Here is a 15,010-nt window from a genome sequence, read left to right on the forward strand (position 1 = left end):
CAGTTAGATAAAGGTCTGCTGAGAATAAAAAGTCAGATATCTATGCAATCTGCCTTGAGGATGTTTGATTACTAGCGCCGCGTTTACTCAAGCTTCCACCTGTGCATTCTTGTTAGTGATGACGTCATTTAAATGACTAACTCACTCCATGCTGAAGGTAACTTGCCCCAAGGTGCCAGTTACTTCGGGAGGAATCCCATAATACAATTTTTGTTGAGGGACTGTATGATTTGCATAATATTCTATCTTTGGAACTTTATTTCGCTTCTTCTGATTTAATAGTTCCAGTAAGATGCCAATAAAAAAAGTCATTGTCAATTAAAGTTTGTTGGTGGATTATTGTCTGCTCGTCGTCATCTATCAGAACACCAAGCATGATTCTTTTGCGATATTCATCTTCCAGTTTGCTAAATTTATAGCTCCTGGTAAAGCTGCTTGAGGTGACACAATACCTAAAGAAAGCACTGCACCCTTTTGATTACCAGCTCCCACTGATCATGTCTAGACAAACTCAAGGAGCAAGAAATCATATGCGATGTGTAAAATGATATAACAATCAAAACTGAAAATTGTATCCAAGTATAATACACATCTAATTCTGGGCAATATCATTTAGATCAAACAAATATATATTTACCTGTAAAAATGGCATAACACCATCAAATATATAGTGTATTGTTCCTCTCATTCTCTCTGTTTCAATTTTACCTTGATCACTAAAATAAATAAAAATATATAGTGTATTGTTCCTCTCATTCTCTCTGTTTCAATTTTACCTTGATCACTAAAATAAATAAAAATACTACAATGACATTATTCTTCATAAAAACAAAATCCCAAAACTTAGGAAAAACAAGAGAATATGTCAGGAAGCAAATAAAAATACTGATCAGGACAGGACGGTTTCTCAAAACGTTATTTTAGATTATGGGGCATAGGGTATCAGGGGCCAAACCAGATATAGACATATGTGATATCACAATTAATGCTTTGCATCAATGAAATTCAATCACAATGTGATCCTATTAATTCATAATAAAAATTGACGTCAAACAGGGTGTTTGATTTCTCTCTTTCAAAGCTCAGTGTGTATGTATGCCTACATATTTTGGAGACGGTGATGGCATCATGCATTGTAAAATGTCAAATTTCCTAAACAGGAACCTGGCAAACTCCCTCCTGCAAATATTATTGGATCCGCAAGTGGGCATTTACATCTATACAGTAGAATAATATAAAAATGTCTCAAGAAACATGATTGAAATCGTAATCATGTGGATTAAGAGAGGAGGTTGTAAATATGTGAAAAAGTTGAAATATTTCCTTAAAAGTTCTCTGAGTAAGAACAGGAGGAGAAATTGAAAATGGGTGAAAATGTCTAAAAGATGATAAAAGTGCAACTAACCTGCCTTCTGTGCTTTCATGGGTGCTGTTCAAATATAGAATAAACAGAAAAACACAATAGAAATTAAATAGACAATAGGAGATTCAAAAATCATGCAAAAATGTCATTACCATATTCCTGTGAAGAAACTAAAGATTGGGTCAGGTTTCATTCATTCAGAACAGATATAGTCTTGATCGCCCAGTCTAACTGTCTTAAACTTTAATTAATCTGAATAAAATTGTGCTGTCTGTACAGTGTCAAAGGTCAGGCCAATATTTGTTACAGTAATATAGTCGGAGAAAAGACAATTTGAGCTGGTATGATCTAGACTAGAAGAGATGTCATTCTTGTAAAAGTCAATATTTAAAAAAAAAAATAATGGTGATACTGTGTAACATCAGAAAAAAACCAATGTTGAGATCTTATAACTGATTTTGTGTCAAGAGTTAAAAGCCAAATATGGTATTAAAAGTATCTAAAAAAAACACAGACAAATGCATGGATCTTAATCGGCTGTTTTTTGTCAGCTTTAGCCGATTGATCTTTAATCTAGCCGATTGGTAAAGCAATGAACTGGGCACTAAATTATCACAAATCAATCTACTTTTGGCCGATTTACAAAGAATTAATTATCAGGCCGATTGGTAAAACAATGAACCGGCCACTATGGTATCATAAATCAATGTATAAACAAATTAAATACAAGTACTTTAATTTGACCTGAACCAAAGAGGTTTATTAGTTTCTTTGTAGTGTGCAAGAGCTTATTGAAAAGAATATAAAAAAAAACATAAAAAAATAGTCATTGCATTTAATATGACATATATAATAATAGTGCTGTTTCCACTGAAAATGCCCTAACACAGCTTTCCCTGGCTCCATTTTTGTTCTCTGTGGAAAGTCTACTAATGTGAAATATGTCGTAACAGTGATAAATGAAAATGCACTCATCAAAATAAAGCTTCACACAGCATACAAGTGATTGTATTAAAAATATTTTCCATATTCATCAGAGAAATAAAAGCTTAAATTAATAAATATTTCTGAATAAAATTTGTCATTTTGTATTGATGCCAGGCAACAAAAAATAAATTAGCAAAATTGAAGAATTGAGCATTCCACAAACCTCTTCGTTGGTGGCCCTTTTAACAACTGTTTTGTTTTTTCTTTATTGTTCTCCACAAATAATTTGACTTCCTTTAATTTCTGTGTTATAGAATTCAAGAATTCCCACATTTTACTGAAATAAAATTTAATACTTATCTACTGATGGATGCTTTTTAACTTCTATTGATAACAGAAATTGATGCATGTAGCAATTAATAAAGTGCTCTTTAATTAAATATTTTAGATTAAATCAGCTTTATCAGACCAAAGTCTATTAGTCAAATATTGAGTAAAATCAAGTAATCCTAACATAGTTATGGTCTTCTAAAGTTCACATTACTTTCTGACATCTTTATTTTTTCAGCCAAATCAGTCAAAGATTAAGGGATAATTCATTTCTAAGTATAAATAAAGCTCAAGAGGATCAACCATGCAACCATATCTATCCAAACAAACTTGGAACTTAAATTATCCGAAACTTATTTTTCTTTAGATATTGTTGTGATATGATGTTACTATCAACAATTATGTTTGTTTCCTTAATATCCAATTACTGTTATGTCAATTACTGTTGTGCTAATTTACTTTCAAATTAAAGAATAAATGGAAATAGATGTAATCAAAATATAAACAGAATAATCAATGTGAAAATAATCAATAACTTACGCATCATGGGGGAGATCCCCTGCACCACTCTCTATCATACCACTAGCTGTATTCATATAAACCCATAGTAAGAAACGCAAAAATGGTTTCTTTAAATTATCACAAACCAGCTTGTTGTTTAATACACCAATCAGATCAGATATCTTAAATATTGTCTGACAAATCGATTCTATAAAACGATTCTCTCCCTGGAATTAAAATGAGGCAAAAATATTTCTACTCCTAATAAAAATATATAGAAATATTTTAAATATTGACCAATAATTTTTCAGATAGTACTCAGAATAGTGATTTTCATAAAATATATAAATTATTTAGCTCACAAGTATGACAAAATTATATTAACTCACTTCTGCACATGTGGCCAATAAATCAACCATTGCTATCATGTAGTCAAGTTCTTTTGAATTTTTGGATACCAACACTTGTTCTCTAGAAAATAACAACAAAAATTATATATAGAGCCCAGTTGGCGGGAAGAAATTATAATATAGTTAAATTTTATATACCTTATTGTTTTTCTGACTACAGGTTCTTTTGTTTTTGCAAAGTACAGACATCTTTCCCAGTCATTAATAAAAATTTAACATAAAAATATTATTTACCTATCTTTTTCATCTTGATCAATGATGTAAGCAATCTCTGATCTATACTGCATGAAATATGTCATCACGAAACCCTGATTTCTCTTCAATGGTAGATCTAATTCCTCAACTTTAACCACAGCGTTCAATAAATTGAGAAACTGTGGAACTGCTGATTTATGTTTGGATATTAAACTGACAATTTTCTGTACATGGTGACTTTGAATTTTCATACACGTATTTGAATTGCCTGTAAATATCTGTTAAATACAAGAATTAATATATTATAGTGGAGATGTAGGAGCCATTACTAAAATCATATGGTGTGTTCAACTTATTCTGGGACATGGGATATGTTCTTCAGAGTGACCACATATGATGCCAACTAAATCTTTCAAGGCATGGATCGACAAATTGTCTACCACAGTTCCATTATTTCCTAATAAAAAGGAAATGTTCAAACTTTGTTCAATGCTTTGCTTCCCAATGTTTTTAAACAGGGACCACATCAGAGCCAAAAACAACTAGGCTCTTACATGTCATGAGTCTTAACCAAGGGTTGTATTTTACAAATATTAATTTACCTCAGTCAATAGATCAGCTAATTCTGCTGGTGCACCTTCTTTATATAACAACATCTCTAATCTATCAAACAATCTTCTCTGTACAACTTTATTATTTAACGTCATAGATTGTAATAATATAAACGTCTTCTGGAATATCTTCTTTAAGCCACCATACTGATCCAATAATTTAATATCTATGGCTTGTGATAATATGGTTAAAGCATCTTCTAGAACTCCATGGTTATAAAGAATTTTCTGATTCATCTGGTGACTTTCATTGTCCTCTCCTTTTAATTGACACATCCTGAAATTAAAAAAAACAGGAGAAACAATTATACATTGCCTAATTTCTTAAAGGCTCGAATCCTCTTTGATTTAGGTGCAAATAAAGTATTGAGCTGGGTTGATCTGATGTGCTATCTGGGGCAAGTTCTATGTGATTCAATTTTTGTTTCCAAAGTTACAACAGAAGTTTCTGAATAAAGTAAAGTCTTTGGTAAAATTAATTTTTCGGAGGCATGCATAAGAAAAGAAAAGCCAAAGTTTGGCCAAAGTTAAAAAAAACAACTAAGTTACAATGACTCTCAAGAGTCTAAATTGCAAATCTTATAAACTAAATGGTGCTATCATTTCTGATCTGATTGTTTTAGAGGTTGGCAAATATAAGTTTTCAGGAGTATAAGAGGGGGTAGGAGTATAAGGGGGCTTATGAGCTTCTGATGATTGCCTGTAAGCAAGTGCATTGTAACTAATAATTCTGACCTGTGATGTTGTTTAATTACAGCATCAATAATCAATATAATTTTCCACATTAACAATAATTCTGCATGTTGAACAGACAACATCAGTAGAGCTATATGAATCTTACTAAATTGAACACACATATAACAAGGATTAATAGAAACGATCCTTCAATACCTCCCATATTTATTTATTATAAAAGTATTTTGTTATTTAAAACCTATATTGAAGATAAATCTTACTTTATGAGCTCCTCTAAGATTTTATCTAGTTCTTTTGTTTGTTCATCATTTAGTTTAGCTGTTGCCAGACGACGGAGTGTTGGTAAAATAACACTCAATCTCTTCATTATGTCAACAGATGCATCAGTGATCAGAACCTGAAAAATTTAATATAATGTAACATCTACAAGTACATCATCGAACATACAATTAGTTTAGTTTGACTGTAGCAAATCAAAATCAAGATTTTATTTTCCAGATGAAGAATCTATTCGATTCGGTTCTTAAGATTTTCAAACTGTAAAAATCTGCCTGGTAGTGTTTATTTTTTAAATTTAAAATGTTCATGTAATCTAATCAAGATTCATATAACTTTTCAAACTACAATAGTGTAAAATTAAATCTCTTAAGAAAATATTAGTCCAGAAAAGATTCAATCAGTCCAAAAATTTTTTTCTCTTCAATACTTGTGTCTTTAACTTGATTAAATCCAAGGTTGGAGTTTTTTTTTTTAATAATGTTTAAAAATTGTTGGCAAGTTTATACATACCTGAGCTTGTATAGCCTGACTGAAGAGTTTATGATGAAAAGAATAAAATCTATTTAAAAGATGCATAGATTTACATATCATTCCATCATAATCATAATGAGATAAATCCTGAAAAGATACATTATAATCATTTTTAATTCAGTACAATTTACTGCCTAAATATTTCAATCAAGGCAGGCAAAATCAATGTTTTCTTATTGATAATGGTAGAAGAACCTCAGGTCCAGCATATTCATTAAGTAAAAAAAAAACTGACTTACCACAGAGTAAATGTGTGGCATCCTCATCAATTATCATGAGGACTGTCCATTTTACAAACATATATAATAGATAAGTACAATGCCCAATTCAGATATAAATGGCTAACATAGGATAGGTCTGTGGCAGGGATCTTAATCGGCTGTTTTCTTGTCGGCTTTAGCCACTTGAAGTTCAATCAAGCCGATTGGTAAAACAATGAACCGGCCACTATAGGATCATAAATCAATCCACTTTCAGCTAAATTACAACGGGTTGATTATTACTTGTTGATTGAGTAGTCAATCAACTTGTTTGTCGGCTACAATAACAGTCATACCTAAGTGAGAATCGGCCATTGGTTCATAATCTAAGTAATTAGCACATATGTAACGGTAATTTTGATAATCCGGTAAAAAGACAAAACATGCTTGCTAATTATTCATAACAGGTCCAGAAAGTTGCCTTTGTGGATCGGCACGTGGCGATCAAAAGAAACTTAGGAAGTCGATCTTGGCATGGTTTGTGCATTTCGCTCAGGAATCGCGCGTCTCTGTCCAACATACTGAGTATCAGGTACAGTTTAAAAGATTATGTTATACAATGTCGTACATGTATTTCATATACTCACTAAAAGAATTTGGGTGACTTCATAATTTCGGAAAAATTCTGTTTCATCAAAAATATTGTTTAAGACTCTTGAGGCTGATTTTGAAACCCTAAAATAAAGTTAAACAACACAATAAAAACAATGATATTTGGGATTATCACACACTGTTTGTTCAGTTGTTCATCAGCTGCATTGCTTACTACAACCATTCAAATTTAAGATAAGTTCTGTTTGTAGATTTTTACAACTCTTTCATGTTTAGTGAAACCAGGTACTGTATTATGTAAATTTATAAAGAAAAATATGTAATTCAGATACATACTGTCACACAGATGGAAAATATTGGTTAACTTACGAATAATTGTTTTCAATGTCGAATGTCTCAAATAAAAGAAGGCCAAGTTCTGGTGGTGACATGTTTGGTTTACTGGCTTGATCATGGGTATTTTTAAATAATACCATTAATTTCTGACAAATAAATAACACAAAAACATTAATATCATCTATATAAATAATACAATTATTAATAAAATTTCAAAAAAGTTTCGTAGTTTAAACAATTCCTGGTGCCTCAACACAGTTGTTATTCAAGCCATAAAATGTCGGAAAAAAACAGGTAATCTTTTATCAGTAAAGCAATGTCTTATAGAAAAACATCTAATTCGATAGGTTGCCATGCACAATAGTACATTTACTGGAATACTAAAGTAAAACAAAGAATGCTACAATAACAGGGGCATGCAACCAGAAGTATTAGTGAGTTTGTTTACGATTGTTTAAACTAAGAACAAAATACTGAGGGGTTCAAGGAAAAACTGAAACTTAAAAAAAATACTTGGAGACTGTGTGATTATTGATGATTTCTTCTTCTTTGTTTAAATTCAAGCCTAGTTATAAATTAATGATAATATTTTTCTTTCAAAAAGAAAGGAAATATCCTGTGGCTACAATGTACTATGGATGGATAACATCAAGTTTATGGTAGAAGAAACCAGCGGCTGCCAAGCAGAATACGCCCACATTTTCGAGAGATGGATAGAGAACAAGCTAAAAAGAAAGTGATTTTTCCTACAATCAAGGGCCATAATTCAGGAAACTACAATTCGATATGCGCAAATATCGAAAGGAACCGAAATCTTTGGGTTATAAACTTACATTTCAAGTTTCAACAAAATCGGATAAAAATTGTGACCTCTATAGGGTCCACAACCTTGAAATACCATATTTTTAAGCTATTTGAGAACGAGGGGCGGCCATTTTGTCTGTCAGTTTTGGGCCGATTTTCACGAAATTTGAACTAAGCCGTCCTTAGGGTGTAACAGTGATATAATAATACGTTTTTTTAAATCGGATAAAAATTATGACCTCTATAGGGTCCACAAGCTAAAAACGTGATTTTTCGTACAATCAGGGGCCATAATTCAGGAAGTTACGGTCCGATATGCGCGAATATCGAAAGGAACTGAGATCTTTAGGTTATAAACTTACATTTCAAGTTTCAACAAAATCGGATAAAAATAGTGACCTCTATAGGGTCCACAACCTTGATATACCATATTTTTACGCTATTTGAGAACGAACGGCAGCCATTTTGTCTGTCAGTTTTGGGCCGATTTTCATGAAATTCGAACTCAGCCATTCTTAGGGTTTAACGGTGATATAATACTACGTTTTTTAAAATCAGATAAAAATTATGACCTCTATAGGGTCCACAAGCTAAAAACGCGATTTTTCGTACAATCAGGGGGCATAATTCAGGAAGTTATGGTCCGATATGCGCGAATGTTGAAAGGAACTGAGATCTTTGGGTTATAAACTTACATTTCAAGTTTCAACCAAATCGGATAAAAATTGTGACCTCTATAGGGTCCACAACCTTGATATACCATATTTTTACGCTATTTGAGAACGAACGGCGGCTATTTTGTCTGTCAGTTTTGGGTCGATTTTCACGAAATTCGAACTCAGTCGTCCTTAGGGTGTAACAGTGATATAATTATACATTTTTTTAAATCGGATAAAAATTATGACCTCTATAGGGTCCACAAGCTAAAAACACGATTTTTCATACAATCAGGGGCCATAATTCAGGAAGTTACGGCCCGATATGCGCAAATATCGAAAGGAACCGAGATCTTTGAGTTATAAACTTACATTTCAGGTTTCAACAAAATCGGATAAAAATTGTGACCTCTATAGGGTCCACAACCTTGATATACCATATTTTTACGCTATTTGAGAACGAACGGCGGCTATTTTGTCTGTCAATTTTAGGCCGATTTTCACGAAATTCGAACTCAGTCGTCCTTATGGTAACGGTGATATAATAATACGTTTTTTTAAATCGGATAAAAATTATGATCTTTGGGTTATAAAGTTACATTTCAAGATTCAACAAAATCGGATAAAAATTGTGACCTCTATAGGGTCCACAAGCCAAAAACATGATTTTTCGTACAAACAGGGGCCATAATCCATGAAGTTTCGATCCGATACATGCCAATATCGAAAGCAGCCGAGATCTTTTGGAGATACACCTATATTTCAAGGTTCGTTAAAATCGGATAAGAATTGTGACCTGTAGAGTGTCCACAAACAAATTGTGGACGGACGGACGGACAGACAGACAGACAGACGTCCAGACGTCCGGACGGACAGGGGCGACGGCATAATACGTCCACATGAAAATGTGGGCGTATAAAAATCATTACAGAAAAGCATATCAATCCAAAAATATGTTATACCTCCATTCTAAGATTAAAGATGAAGTTGAAAAATAGATTCAAAACATCTAGGGCTCTGAAAATAAAACGAATTCAAATGTATCCAGTAAATGCTAACATAGAATTCTATGCCCTTATAATTACTGCTTATAAAAAAACAAAGATAATCTAACCTACACATGCAGTAACAATTATATCAAACTTTGGGGTAATGAAAGAATAAAAAATCATGGAATTGTCAACATCATACCTGCACAATTTTTGTACTTTTTTTACATACATTTTGCATTTACTAAAAGGAAATGAAAATGAAATGGGGTTTTTCGTCCTCCTTATATACAACTTCTCGGCCACATCTTACTCACTGGGTCTTAAAGACCAAAATCCAGGTGCTACTAAGCCAAATTCTCATCAATGGGAGTGGTAATTTGAAAAAAAAAAACAATTCAGGAATAAAGTGTAAACTTACTGTAATTTAGCATCAACTATAGCTTTAGTTTCAGGACTCTTCTGATATCTAGTAACCTCATGAAAATATTTTAATACTTCCTTTACTTCTTGACCTGTTTATATATTAATATTATCCATATTATTGAGGGGGAAAAAACAGAATAACTGCACATAAAAAATCTTTCTTGAAAAGTTTCACTATTCCACCCCTCAAAAAGGCTAAGCATTATAAAAGTGTTCAACACTGCTAATAAGAGCTATAAGCAATGTGGTAACTTGAATATCAGGCATTTCAGATTAAAAACTATTGCAGTTGCTAAAACAAAATGTTTCATTCATGAAAATGATTACCACCCTAAGTAGTTAGTTCATTTCAGTTCCATCAAGTTAAAAAGTTTTGACTTACTTTATTACAGTTGGATTAAAAACATTTAAGTGCAATATATTATATAATTAAAAAAGTAATGTTACCTTTAATATTAGGATATGGTTTGTCATTTCTACCATCTAATAAACTTATTAATGGTGACAGTAGTTTACGAATATCATCAGTTTGGTTGTAAAACCCATACATAACCAAATAATACACCAATCTTAATACCTGTAATAATAATACCATACTAAACTAAAATAATACACATTTCGTCTTAACATCAAACAGTTAGAGAATGGGGTTTCTTTAACTCTGGGGGATCACGTGGCTAAGTCGGTAAGACGCTGGCTCGCTAGCCCGGAGGTCGGGTGTTCGATCCTGCATTGGCTGAGAAAGTTCATCCAGATTTTCGGCGTGGTTTCCCCTTGTCATTGATGCAGGACAGAGGGCCTGACAAGGACAGCTGTCTAGTCATTCAGATGGGACAAAAAACTGAGGTCCTGTGTACATATTGGACGTTAAACCCCATTTCATTTCATTTCATTTCTTTAACTCTGACCCGTTATTTTCCAAATTTCAACTTCCAGGGAAATTATTATTACACTGCAATGTAATAATGTTTTTCATACCATTACGATAATTAGATATACCTTCTTATCTGTACCATAACTGTTACTTATAAGTGGTAACCATGCTTAACATATAAAAAGTGATCTAACCAAATTAATCAAAACAGTCGAAGTTCATAAATTTGATTAGGGTCATACAGATATTAACATTAGAGCAGTATACATAATATTCTTTTTTAAAACTATGGATATCATATTTAAAAAAAAACCTATAAATCATACCAACCTGTTGAACTAGCATATTGTTTCCAATCTCAGATGCAGTCATATCACCATTTGTACCAAGGAAGTTAGCAATCCAATCTCGTAGTTGCGGGAAGTATCTATATGTAGGTGAATCAGATTGATCTATTCTTGCCTGAAAATAAAAGAGTAGTTCTTTATATTTCAAAGAAAAAAATTCCAAACTCTGTATTTTCATAACAAGAAATTCAACTGTTGTCTAAGTCAAATTAATCTTTAAGAAACAGTGGAATTTTTCTAGCCCATACTTTAGAGGAGATGTCAAGACAAATTTCATTTTGGTAACATACAGTTTGTGAAAATTAAAATGGGAGCTTCTAATATATTTAAGTAGTAATTATCAAAATATTAATGAAAATACATAGTTCAAACAAATTCTTCAGAAATAAACATCCTATGATCTTTGCTTTAAATTGATTAATACTACAGAAAACACAAGCAGGAGTTACTTCAAAACAAATCTATCAAATTCAAGTAAAACATACTATCTTCGCCTGACATTAGTACATGTACTTACTTCATCATTTGATATTTTATCATAATTATATGATAAACAAACACGATCTACGACGGATATATTACTACCAATATCAACAAATAAAGCTGAAATAAATAATATATTCTTATGGGTACCATCTTACAAATGGGCTTTGAGTATCAATAACAATCATCCATTCAGAATGCTATAATGCTACAAAATGCTAAATAAAAAGAGAAGTCTTGATGTTAAACAATTTCCTTGACAATTCCTTGACAGCACCTGGAGGGGGGGGGGGCACGGTGGCTTAGTGGGTAGACACTGGTGTTTGATCCCTGCATTGGCTGAGAAAGTTCATCCAGATGTTCAGGCGTGGTTCCCCTTGTCAGTGATACAGGACGGAGGGCCTGTCTAGTCGTTCGGATGGGATGTTAAACCAAGGTCCCGTGTACACATTGGCGTGCATGTAAAAGATCCAATGACAGTTGGAATTTGATATAAGTGTAGGCCATAGTGCCTCTGTCCGGGCAAAATTTCCCTCATAGCACACTGTATGACGTATGCCAGTCTTCATTAGCCCAGTTCAGAGCAGAACAGTAGGACGTAAAAACCCAATTTCATTTCATTTTGATAGCACCTCTAGTAAAAGGACACAATTTTAATACTTTTCATATTGAATTTTTTTTTTTAATTTCTCCCTTTTAAATTCGATATTTTCTCTGGAAACATGAACACAATTCTGCTGTCAAAGTGTAAATTGCTTGTCCTGTTGCACAGTTTTCTTTAACTGTATGCCTATTAAAGGTTTAAATAAAAGTGATACTTACTTATAATTAGATCACAATATTGAGCTCGTAATCTATCAGGTAGATTTGTATCTGATAAACAACTAAAAGCTTCATCCCATGTTAAATAATCTAACTCGGTTGTTATAACTTTTACAGAAAACTCATTCTGACCCTGTAATCCCAAGATATATAAAATAGATTTATATTATTCATATTAATTTAATTTGAATTCAACATTTACTTTTCAAATAAAAGTTTTCTTATTTTCACATACTTGATAGATTTTCACAACAATTTGAAATAGTTAGATACAGTTTAAATATTTAAAGTTAATAACTAAATTCTTTCGATGAACTTACATGACATAGCATTCTAAATAATTCTAGTTGATGTTCTAAAAATAGATATTCTTCATTTGTTTCTCCCTGAGAATTCTGAAGAAATAAAAACAAAAAATTAAAATTTTACATCTGTTTTGTCTTGAGTTAATTGTACGATATTATGATTTGTGAATGAAATCGTAACATAATGAATATCGGTGAACAGACATTTTGTTTTGAAGTTCAAACAATGGTGATTGGTGGAGATATTTGCTTATTCATGCTCACATTAACTCGACTGTCACCATTCACTAGTTTCAATATCTGAAATCAAATATCAAGATGTAAACATATACCTTGGCAAACTCCTGAAGTTCTTTCCACAATCGTCCACCATTTGTCGAGACATATACTACTCCTTCTTTCTTTCCAATCTTTTGTCCCAGATCAGTCAAATAAACACAGTTCTGTAAAAGATATAAAATAAGCCTTCCAGTTCCAGTTCCATTTTTTTAAATACCAAATTACGTTTCACAACATGTAGTTTATCGTTGTAAGGCATTTCACGGTATAATAAAAACAAAACCATTTTGATCCCATAATAAACTCTTTTGTTTTTGAATGAATATTTCATACATGTAGTAGTTTAAGTTCATATTTTGTATATATATACCGGAATGTCTACAATTAAACTCTATAGTATCAAGTCCATGACATCACATGTCAGATATCATAATACACTATATAAGCTTATAAGGCTGTAATTTAAAAGAATAAGGATCCAACTCTTATTTATAGAAACTTCCTAAAATAATTAAACATATATATATAGTGGAAAGCAGGAATACATCGGTTAAAATTACAAAATACTAATAAAGGTACACTAGAACTATTTAGCAATGCAAAATTCCCAAATAATCAGAAGTAGTATCACATGGTATAGAAAGAGTAAGCATATTCTGTGTCATGCATGACACCCACTGATTTAGCATACTGGAGTAATAGTTTGACTTAGATTTCAGAAACTACCTGTTAGGGGGTAACTACACAGACATAAGTAGATATGTGGTATCGAATGTTCTGAAAAAAGGTAAGCCTTCAATGTGGGCATATAAAAAAGGCAACGCAACCAATATCCAGAAAGAGATTATCATATTCGACAAATTTTCAGAATATCACACAGTATAAGGATACAGTTAGTATCACTATCTAAAAGCAAAAGTTGGTCGCATCCAATTGAAAAGCTACAGTATCATGTGTTCTCAGGGTATGCAATCATTCTTTCACCAAGAACAGGAAGGGAATCATATAAATAGTATTTATATATTTTAAAAATAAATCATACATATAACTGTAAGTGCTTATTTCAGTGAATCATGTCACAGTATTTTGTTTTTAGAAACATTTAGTTTGATTCTGTCTTCTGCATATTTGTTTGAGAACACAGGATATGTAGAATTAAAATATATCATACATAATATATTAATTCACTATACACCAGTCATAATATCTAATATGTAAAAAATATTAATTCAAGTCGTGCAGAATGACAAGCCACAGGTACACTAGAGGTTATCAAAATTCATCATATTTGCCACACCTTAAGTCATCATTTGTCAAGTCTCATCTCAATACATAATCTTATTTCCTACTAGAGATCTACAGTATTCCCTAGATATAAATAATAGAATATTATATTGAAATAAAAGAGTATTTCTTATGAAAATCAACAATAAGGACATAAAGGAAACCCTCTTTTTATTTGCTTAAAGTCAACTTCTGCAAGGTTACAATCTAATGAAAAGATCGAATCCTTTTAAATGAAATGAAATGGAGTATCTTTGTTTAAGATTTGCGAAAAGGCTTGAGACTTCTGCTTAAGGTTATGACAAAGGTAATTTTGTGGGGCCCTGAGAATCTGGACCTCTATGACTTGTATTCAATCTAAATAAAATACAGATCTATATTTCATTTCAGTTATTATACTTTCAATAGCCTTCACTACATTAAGATCTGACCGGCTGTAGTGGGAGGTAGCATCCGGTGTCAAGTGAGCGACTTTTGAGACTATGATGTCAGTCATTCGGTAAACCAATCAGCATCAATGTTCCAAGAGGCTATTCGTAAATAGAACTTTTCTTTGTTTTATTATCTATTGCTGTGAATGTGTACCGACAGTTCCGTTCACAAGAAGATAAGAATTCGACTCAACAGACAATTTTTGATTGGCTAATCCTTCACATCACCCATAACTGGGGTTATTTTACGACTCTTCCAGATCCTGGTGTAGGGAAGCCAAGTAAAACAAAATTTTGAACTATAAAAAACGAAACGAAA

The 15,010-nt window shown here is 32.1% G+C and overlaps 1 protein-coding gene across 1 annotated transcript in view; it reads right to left on the bottom strand.

The window, feature by feature from the left end:
• Positions 1-684: 684 nt before the first annotated feature.
• Positions 685-15,010, bottom strand: part of LOC126810080 (inositol 1,4,5-trisphosphate receptor type 1) — a 47,056-nt gene continuing 32,730 nt past the window's right edge. The window contains exons 22-40 of the mRNA XM_050535042.2: positions 13,030-13,140; positions 12,713-12,787; positions 12,393-12,525; positions 11,605-11,690; positions 11,071-11,202; positions 10,314-10,443; positions 9,862-9,955; positions 9,414-9,468; positions 7,025-7,137; positions 6,691-6,778; positions 5,823-5,930; positions 5,294-5,430; positions 4,329-4,614; positions 3,766-4,004; positions 3,511-3,592; positions 3,161-3,348; positions 2,514-2,627; positions 1,406-1,429; positions 685-784 (exon numbers count right to left, since the gene is read on the bottom strand). Of these exons, the coding sequence (XP_050390999.2) occupies positions 685-784; positions 1,406-1,429; positions 2,514-2,627; positions 3,161-3,348; positions 3,511-3,592; positions 3,766-4,004; positions 4,329-4,614; positions 5,294-5,430; positions 5,823-5,930; positions 6,691-6,778; positions 7,025-7,137; positions 9,414-9,468; positions 9,862-9,955; positions 10,314-10,443; positions 11,071-11,202; positions 11,605-11,690; positions 12,393-12,525; positions 12,713-12,787; positions 13,030-13,140 (2,295 nt within the window). The remainder of the gene's footprint in view (positions 785-1,405; positions 1,430-2,513; positions 2,628-3,160; positions 3,349-3,510; positions 3,593-3,765; positions 4,005-4,328; positions 4,615-5,293; positions 5,431-5,822; positions 5,931-6,690; positions 6,779-7,024; positions 7,138-9,413; positions 9,469-9,861; positions 9,956-10,313; positions 10,444-11,070; positions 11,203-11,604; positions 11,691-12,392; positions 12,526-12,712; positions 12,788-13,029; positions 13,141-15,010) is intronic.

This window comes from Patella vulgata, chromosome 1 (assembly GCF_932274485.2).
Source record: "Patella vulgata chromosome 1, xgPatVulg1.2, whole genome shotgun sequence".
Taxonomy (NCBI): Eukaryota; Metazoa; Mollusca; class Gastropoda; family Patellidae; genus Patella; species Patella vulgata.